General features: G+C 39.3%; 1 protein-coding gene across 4 annotated transcripts in view; it reads right to left on the bottom strand.

Moving 5' to 3' along the window:
• The window catches only part of LOC143039872 (QRFP-like peptide receptor), a 310,196-nt gene that overhangs the window by 62,786 nt on the left and 237,410 nt on the right, over window positions 1-10,000 (bottom strand). For all 4 annotated transcript variants that reach the window (XM_076210169.1, XM_076210171.1, XM_076210170.1 and 1 more), the window contains exon 6: window positions 6,087-6,253. In XM_076210169.1, the coding sequence (XP_076066284.1) occupies window positions 6,087-6,253 (167 nt within the window). The remainder of the gene's footprint in view (window positions 1-6,086; window positions 6,254-10,000) is intronic.

Consider the following 10,000-nt stretch of genomic DNA (forward strand, 5'->3'; position numbering starts at 1 on the left):
CGTTCCAAAAGTAATACCTCCTATTTTTTCATTCCGCCCGGAGGGATCCGAGGGGATTGCAAATTGCATTGTTATGATGACTGAACTTATGCACTCATGACCTGAAAGTTTCATCTCTCTGTTGCAGATATTGATGGTGTGACACTCTAAGAAAGCAATCCCTGTCATGGACGTGCGTCAGAAGCAGAGACGCGTCATTGAATTCCTCCATGCAGAAAAAAAAAACAATCAACATTTACCGGCGCCTGGTGAACGTTTACGAAGCCGATGCAGTTGATGTCAGCACAGTTAGGAGATGGGTTCGTCGATTTCAGAGTGGCAACAGAGATGTGAGTGACAAAGTGCGCTCCGGACGCCCATGCACAGCCACCACCCCGGAAAACAAAGTGCGCCCCGATCAAATCATTCGCGATGATCGGCGGATAACGGTGAATGAAATGCGTGTAGAGTTGGATGTGGGTGTCAGTGCACTGGAAACAATGTTGTCATCCCTAGGATACAGCAAAGTATATGCTAGGTGGGTTCCACGAATGCTCACACAGGACTAGAAGGACCGCCGACGGGATGTCTATCAGGACTTGTTGGATCGGTACGAAGCCGAAGGTGACGGATCTTGGACCGCATCATCACTGGTGACGAGACGTGGTGTCACCACTACGAGCCGGAGTCCAAACGGCAGTCGATGGAATGGCAACACTCACGCTCCCCAGCAAAGAAGAAGTTCAAGACGCAGACATCTGCAGGCAAAGTGAGGTGCACCGTCTTCTGGGACAGGAAGGGCGTCATCATCCTGGATTTCTTGAAACCAGGGGCGACTGTCAACTCTGACCGTTACGTTGAAACGTTGACCAAGCTGAAGGCCCGGATTGCCTCTGTAACGTCAGAGAAAAGGGAAATATTCCGTTTGCAACACGACAACGCCACGCCACATACAAGTTTGAAGACCACGGAATGTGTGACAATATTCGGCTGGACGGTACTGTCTCACCCACTGTATAGTCCCGACCTGGCATCGTCAGACTTCCATTTGTTCGGACCTCTGAAGGACGCATTACGTGGGCAGTGTTTCCCCGACAACAACGCCGTAATCGCAGCCGTAAAAAAATGGACGGCCTCGGCAGGCGCTGACTTTTACGACCGAGGCAACAAGGCTCTCATTCATCGCTGGCAAAAATGCATTGAGAATGGTGGTGACTACGTAGAAAAATGAATTTGGGAGCACAAAAGGAGGCTCGTTTTAATAGTGCCACTCCCGTCTTCGTAACTCTTCAACTTTTTGAGTTAAAAAATAGAAGGCATTACTTTTGGAACGACCCAGATACCTTATCTAACCTCTCCTCAGTTAACACCGAGAGAAAATATGTGGTAAACGCCTCACTCATTTTTTCCTATGATTCTATCATGCCATTTTCGTCATTTTTAATTGGGCCTATCCTTTTTTATTTTTTTGTTCTGTAGAGATAAAAGAAGCCCTTTGTGTTGAATCTCGCTTGTATGTGTATGTGTGTGTGTGTGTATGTGTATGTGTGTGTGTGTGTGTACACACACACACACACACACACACACACACACACACACACACACACACACACACACACACACACACACACACACACATATATGTTCCATGTTTCTGTCCGATACAGTGCTGTTGGCACAATCACTCCTTCATACAATCTCCTCTTAGCAGCATCCATTTCCGAATGTCTATTTCTCATTACACTTTTTAATCCCCCAAGGCATTTACTCGCTTCTCACAATCTACATTCTACCTCCACCCCAACTCATTTTGCCGCCACATTCGCATCCAAGTATCTAAAACTATCCATTTCCTCCAAGTCTCTCTCTCCCTTAATACTCACTTCCAATCTGCTGCCTTGCTTTCTCCCTTGTACATCTCATCACCTTACTTTTACCCACATTTATCTTCAACTTCCTTCTTTCGCACACCTTCCCAAACTCTGTCACTAACTTCCTCAATCCCTCCTCTGATGCTGCTACAAGCGCAGTGTCGTCCGCAAATAACAGCTGGCTTATCTCCTACTTTTCTCCATTTTCTTTAACCATCTCCAATCCCTAACCCACTACCCCTGCATTCACATCTCGCACCACCCCATCCATGTATAAATTGAACTGCCAGGGCGACAAAACATATCACCTTTACCTCAAACCATTCACTCTCTCCATTTCTAATCCTGACATAAGCTCTACTACTCTCGTAAAAACTCTTGACAGCTCCTAAAAGCTTTCGTCCTATCCCATATATCTGCAATACCTCCCACAGTGCCTTCCTGTCTACCCTGTCATAAGCCTTTTCTAAATCCATAAAAGACAAAAAACATCCTTACCTTTTCCCAAAGTTTTCTTATACAATAATAATAATAATAATAATAATGATAATAATAATAATAATAATAATAATAATAATAATAATAATAATAATAATAATAATAATAATAATAATAATAATAATAATGATAATGATAATAATGAAAATAGTGCTAATAATGATAATAATAATAATAATAATGATAATAATAATAGTAATAATGATACTAATAATAATAATAATAATTAATGATAATAATAATAATAATAATAATAATAATAATAATAATAATAATAATAAATAAATTGTAATGATAATTAATAATTATAATAATATTAATCATTATAATAATTAATAATAATAATAATAATAATAATAATAATAATAATAATAATAATAATAATAATAATAATAATAATAATAATAATAATAATAATAATAATAATAACAATAATAATAATAATAATAATAATAATAATAATAATAATAATAATAATAATAATAATAATAATAATAATAATAATAATAATAATAATAATAATACTAATACTAATAATAATAATAATAAAAATAATAATAATAATAATAATAATAATAATAATGATGATAATAATAATAATGATAATAATAATAATAATAATAATAATAATAATAATAATAATGATAATACATACATACATACATATACCAAGGCTTTTTCCCCCTTACAAGGGGGGTAGCCAAAAAGAAAAAGGCATAAAATCATTCCCACCCATTCCATCCCTGAATACACTCCACACCCCTCCACCCTCCCTCTTATCTTAGCACCTCCTAGATGACGGGTCATCCCTGCACATTGTCCACTGCCCTGGGTCAGAAACAGTGTCGCAAGACACAGCACATCCACAGCAAGGCCGCTTCATTAAATCGGCGACCCCCCTCTCCGTCCCCCCATTGCATAAAATGAGAGGACGGGGAGAAATCCCTTCGGGCTGCGTCAAATTTTGCTCACACATACTACCTCACCCCCATCCACCCGCCCATTCCACCTCATGCAATCACAACATCATCCATATACAACCATTCTCCATTCATCCCTGTCCTCTGTCCTCTCCCGTCCTTCCTCAACAGACATTCCCCTCTTCCCCAAAGCCCCCTTCACCCCATCCATCCACCTCATCCTAGGACGTCCCCTCATGTTCACTCCCTCCACATCTGCCTTCCATACCTCTTTTACTAGTCTTTCTTCACTCATTCTTTCCATGTGTCCAAACCATCCTAATATTCTTTCATCAACCCTATCTCCCATCTCCTTTTCCACCCCTGTTCTCCTCCTCACCTCCTCATTTCTCACTCTATCTAGCCTAGTAACCCCCATCATACTTCTCAGACACCTCATCTCAAACACATTCAAGCCCCTTCTCTCTTCTTCTCTTATGTTCCATGTTTCTGCCCCATACAGTGCTGTTGGCACAATCACTCCTTCATACAGTCTCCTCTTAGCATCCATTCCCAAATATCTATTCCTCATTACACTCTTTAATCCACCAAGGCATTTACTCGCTTCTCTCAATCTACATTCTACCTCCACCTTCACTCCACCTTTCCCTGCCACATTTGCACCCAAGTATCTAAAACTATCCACTTCCTCCAGTCGCTCTCCCTTAATGCTCACTTCCAGTCTACTGCCACTTTCACCCCTTGTACATCTCATCACCTTACTTTTACCCACATTTATCTTTAGCTTTCTTCTATCACATACTCTCCCAAACTCTGCCACCAACTTCCTCAATCTCTCCTCCGATCCTGTCACAAGCGCAGTGTCGTCCGCAAACAACAACTGGCTCACCTCCCACTTTTCTCCATTTTCTTTAACCATCTCCAATCCCTTGCCCACTACCCTTGCATTTACCTCTCGCACCACCCCATCCATGTATAAGTTGAACAGCCAGGGCGACATAACGCATCCTTGACGAAGTCCCACCTTTACCCCGAACCACTCACTCTCTCCATTTCCAATCCTGACACAAGCTCTACTACTCTCATAAAAACTCTTGACAGCTCCCAGAAGCTTTCCTCCCATCCCGTATATCTGCATAACCTCCCACAATGCCCTCCTGTCTACCCTATTATAAGCCTTTTCCAGATCCATAAAACCCCAAAAAACATCCTTCCCCTTTCCTATAGCTTTCTCACATATCTGTCTTACCACAAAGATCTGATCCACACAACCTCTACCTGTCCTAAATCCACACTGTTCCTCACCAACCACTCCTTCTGTTCCTCTCCTAATCCTCTCAATCAAGATCCTCCCATAAGCCTTCCCAACTACACTCAACAAAGTACTACATTCACACTTGTCCCCTTTTCCCTTGTAAAGTGGAACTATACAGGCACTCCTCCAGTCCTCTGGCACTCTACCCTCTCTCCAACAAACATTAAATAACCTCACCAGCCAGTCCACCATCACTGTACATCCCTTTTTCAGACATTCTGCATGGCATCCATCCAGACCAGGTGCCTTACCTGCTTTCATCATCTTAACAACTGCCTTCACCTCATCCTTCCTTATTTCTCCTCCATTCTCCTCATTCATCACTCTCATTTTCTTCGCACTTCCCACTGCAGCAATCCTTCCTTCCCTATCCTCCTTCACATTTAGCAACTCCCTAAAATATTCTGCCCATCTTCCCCTTACTGCCTTCTCTTCCATTATCATCTCTCCATCTGCACCTTTTACCTTTTCTTCTCTACTTGATTCGCCTCCTCTTCCTCTCTTAATTTCTTTCCAAAACCTCTTTTTATTACTTTCAAAATTTTCTGTCAAACTCTTACCCCATTTCACATAATAATAATAATAATAATAATAATAATAATAATAATAATAATAATAATAATAATAATAATAATAATAATAATAATAATAATAATAATAATAATAATAATATTATTATTATTAATAATAATAATAATAATAATAATAATAATAATAATAATAATAATAATAATAATAATAATAATAATAATAATAATAATAATAATAATAATAATAATAATAATAATAATAATAATAATAACAATAATAATAATGTGGATAGGAGGTAAAGGGAACACGGGCTGAGGGAAATACTTTTATTCATGACTAGTTTCGCCTGAGTGGCTTCTTCAGAGGAACATAGTTTGAAGTCAAGTTGGTCAATATATATATGGCAAAAAAAGGAAAGTGGCAAAGTGTCAGGTTGGTCCCCCACTCGACACTTTGCCACTTTCCTTCTTTTGCCATATGTACTGTATATTGACCAACTTGACTTCAAACTATGTTCCTCTGAAAAAGCCACTCAGGCGAAACTAGTCAGGAATAAAAGTATTTCCCTCAGCCCGTGTTCCCTTTACCTCCTATCCACATTCGTCACAATGTATACACAATAATAATAATAATAATAATAATAATAATAATAATAATAATAATAATAATAATAATAATAATAATAATAATAATAATAATAATAATAGTAATAATAATAATAATAATAATAATAATAATAATAATAATAATAATAATAATAATGATAATAATAATAATAATAATAATAATAATAATAATAATAATAATAATAATAATAATAATAATAATAATAATAATAATAATAATAATAATAATAATAATAATAATAATAACAATAATAATAATAATAACAATAGTAACAACAACAAATATAATAATCATAATGATAATAATGATAGCTATAATAATAATGATATTGATAATGAGGATTACCTATAGTTGACGAGCATGACCAGGACGGGGAGGAAGTAGAGGACAATGGTGAAGACGGTGTAGAAGATCTTTTGTAGTTCGTGTTTATTAACGCAGTGGCCATTCTCGTCTCGGACCACTGTCACGGGCCAAATCTCGTCGCAATGCCAAGACTTGAAGTTCAACCACTGGAAAGAAGGACATCACTCAGGACATTGTATCAGCGGAAGCTATACATTGGACTTTGACATCGTACAATATTCACATTAGGTGCAGTGAAGAAGGTCAATTTGTGCTTCCTGCTCTCCAACTAAAATGTCCCAGCCATTGTTTCTTTAATTAAAATCTCCCATGATCACAACGTTTTTGTACTGTTATGCCCTGCGAATTTCATGAATCAGGGGATCAGTCTGCTCAATGCTGAGGCTAGGAGGTCTATATAGGATGACAATAATAAGTTTCTTATTCTTGCCTATAATCTCCACCCAAATAGATTATATACTATCCTCTTACTTAATCGAATTGTTGATAATACAATTTATTGTCTTTTTAACGAAAAGTGCTACTCCTCTTCCACTACTGCCAACCCTATCTTTGTGAAAAACATATAATTCTATCTAGATTTTTGGGAGGAAATGCCTATTAGCCATATTGATCCAGAATTCAGTAATAGCTAAAATATAAAATCTATCTAAGTATGCTTTACTTTGCAGCAAATAAATTTTATTTATTACGCTTCTGCTGTTTGTATAGTAAACTTTTAGTTTATCCTCCCTCCACCTGATTTGGTGATTCTTTTCACAGTCCCTCTCTGAACTGTTTCTATTGCCTAAACTATATTCCGATACTTCCCCCCCCCCCCTCAACTTTCATATAATCTACCCGAAAAAAAACCTCGCTCAAGGGGCCAAAGGAGCCAAAATCCTTTGGGTGACAAGTGCACCCCGTCCCTTGTATATAGATGATTCTTACCGTCAAAGCGATCCAAGTTGTCGACAAATACCTATCCATTGGCCTTGCAATTTTAAGCCAGACAGCAATTCATTTCAATAGCACTGTAATACCACATGCTTCCAACTCTACGCCTCGGAAGGATTCCATATACAACAGGAACCCCTCCCTTATCCCTAGCGCATCCCGGAATCGCGCAAATAACTCCTCACTTTCACGTAAAATGTGTAGTTTCAGTGGATTCCTAGTTGGGGGCAACATCTCAAGGTCGTTTTTGGCCTTCTTAAAGAGCTAGAGCCTGGCTTGGTTTGATAATGTAAAGAACCATACAGAAGGCACACAAACTGCTCAATTGGTGAAAGTTCTCTATCAGAGCCAATTCCACTAACCAGGAGAGGTTGACTAAGGAAATTTGACTTGTATGTCTTCTTACCAAATCCATTGAAAACAGATTTTGTGTCACATCCTGCTAGCGCATTAAAACTGGGCAGCTTTTTCCTAATAGGTGGTGGGAGTCTCTCAGATGTTTTGTGTACTGAATAACATTTCCTCCTCCTTGCTGTTCCAGAGATCACTCATACTTCATCTGCCTTGCCTGGCATGAAGTGTAAGAGAAGCAACATCAGATCTGTATCACTGGACTTGATAAGCAACTTATTATAGTCTTCACTGACTGCCTACGTGAATGGAGAATCAGTTTTGTATCATATTTTTAATGATTTCCTTGAAGTCGGACTGTAGGGGGCTCGTAGATAAAGGTATACAAGTGAGGTAGAAGGAGGGGTAAGTGGCGAGAATTTTATTTTTATGAGTTGGATGTTTGATAAACAAGAGTTCGTAGACGAAAGAATTGCACAACCTCGCTCCTCGCCTAAGATTTTACAAGCAACCACTGGGGACTCGATTTCACTGCTGTATTATGTTGATGTAGTATGAAATATGTAAGCTAAGTTAATAGTGCATTGATTTCGAGATTACTTGAGCAAGCCGTATTACATATAAGGTTTGTAACAGCCTTTCTGATTGGAGAAAGGGTGGAGGAGGAGAAAATTCAATTGGTTTATGTGAGTAAAGTCACGCCTTTTAAGGGAGGTACTTAGAAGTAAAAATAAAGATAATTGAACTAAAGAAATCATGACGTCAATGCGAACTGACCTAGTGAACAAATTAAGGATTCCAGACGGGAGTCCCTTGATGTAACTTAGATAGCCAAGTTGATTAATATTCAGGAAGAAACGACAGAAAATTTAAGTTCAGTTGCGTGTGCGTGCTCCAAACATGCACACGCAACTACAAGCACGCAGGCACACGCGTACTAACTACGAGGGAACGACTACAAGCAAAGTGAACGAAAGGGTCTACAACGACTACAAGCAACAATGAACGAGGGGAACTAAAACGATTACAAGCAACAGTGAACAAGGGGAATTGTAACGGCTACAAGGACTACTAGAGGGATTAGGAAGACGTGGATGATGTGCGTATTTATATATCTTCAGTAGGGGGAATTAAACCGTTGAATTTTTTTTTTATTTTCGTCATTAATTCTCCTACAATGTTATTGTCTTACAGAAGGTACTCCAGAGGACTCCCATCCGGAATCCTCAATTTGATCATTAGGTCAGTTCACATTGACGTCATGATTTCTTTAGTCCAATGCTCTTTACTCTTACATCTAAGTGCCTCCCCTAAGGGCGTGACTTTACTCCCATGAACCAATTAAAATTTCTCCTCCTCCACCCTTTCTCCAATCAGAAACACTGTTACAAACGTCTTAAGAAATACTGCTTACTCAAGCAATCTCAAAATCAATGTGTCACTGGCTTAGTTTACATATTGTTACATCGGCATAACACGGCAATAAAATCGGGTCCCTAGCGGTTGTTTATAAACTTTAGACGAGGAGCGAGATTATGGAACGCCTAACGCCTTTGCCTAGACTGTTATCTACCGAACATCCAACTCATAAAAATGAAATTATCACCACCTACCCCTCTATCTACCTTACTTGTCTACTTTTATCTACCAGCCTCTTACAGGGCTCGGCAGCTACCCTTGGTTGTCCCGATCAACCATTTTCTACTACCCTCTTACAGGGCTTGATGGAAATATACATACACATATATACCAAAGGCTTTTTCTCCCTTATAAGGGAGGTAGCCAAAAACAAAGGGATAAAAACCACTCCCACCCACTCCATTCACATCACAGTCCACTCCCCTCCCTCTTATCTTGGCACCTCCTGGATGATGGGTCCTCCTTGCATCTCGCCCACTGCCCTGGGCCAGAGGCAGTATCGCAAGACACAGCACATCTACATCAAGGCCGCTTCATCAAATCGGCGACCCCCCTCTCCGTCCCCTCATGCAGAAAATGAGAAGATGGGGAGAAATCCCTTCAGGCTGCGTCAATTTATTTCTCACACATACTCCCTCACTCTCCATTCCCAACCAACCCATTCCACCTCATACATCATAACATCATCCATATACAACCATTATCCATTCACCCCTGTCCTCTGTCCTCTCCCGTTCTTCCTCAACAGACATTCCCCTCTTTCCCAAAGCCCCTTTTACCCCATCCATCCATCTCATCCTAGGTCGACCACTCATGTTCACTCCTTCCACACCTTTTACTTGTCTGTCTTCACTCATTCTTTCAAGGTGTCCAAACCATCCTAATACTCTTTCATTCACCCTCTCTCCCAACTCCCTACTCCTGTTCTCCTCCTCATTTCTCACTCTATCCAGCCTAGTAACCCCTATCATACTTCTCAGACACCTCATCTCAACACATTCAAACTCCTTCTCTGTTTCTCTCTTGTGTTGTATTTTTCTGTCCCATACAGTGCTGTCGGCACACTCACTCCTCCATACAATCTCCTCATAGCATCCATTTCCAGATGTCTATTCCTCATTACACTTTTTAATCCACCAAGGCATTTACTCGCTTCTCTCAACCTACATTCTACCTCCGCCTCCACA

The sequence above is a fragment of the Oratosquilla oratoria genome, chromosome 27 (genome assembly GCF_046742065.1).
Source record: "Oratosquilla oratoria isolate Oo_2021 chromosome 27, ASM4674206v1, whole genome shotgun sequence".
Lineage (NCBI taxonomy): Eukaryota > Metazoa > Arthropoda > Malacostraca > Stomatopoda > Squillidae > Oratosquilla > Oratosquilla oratoria.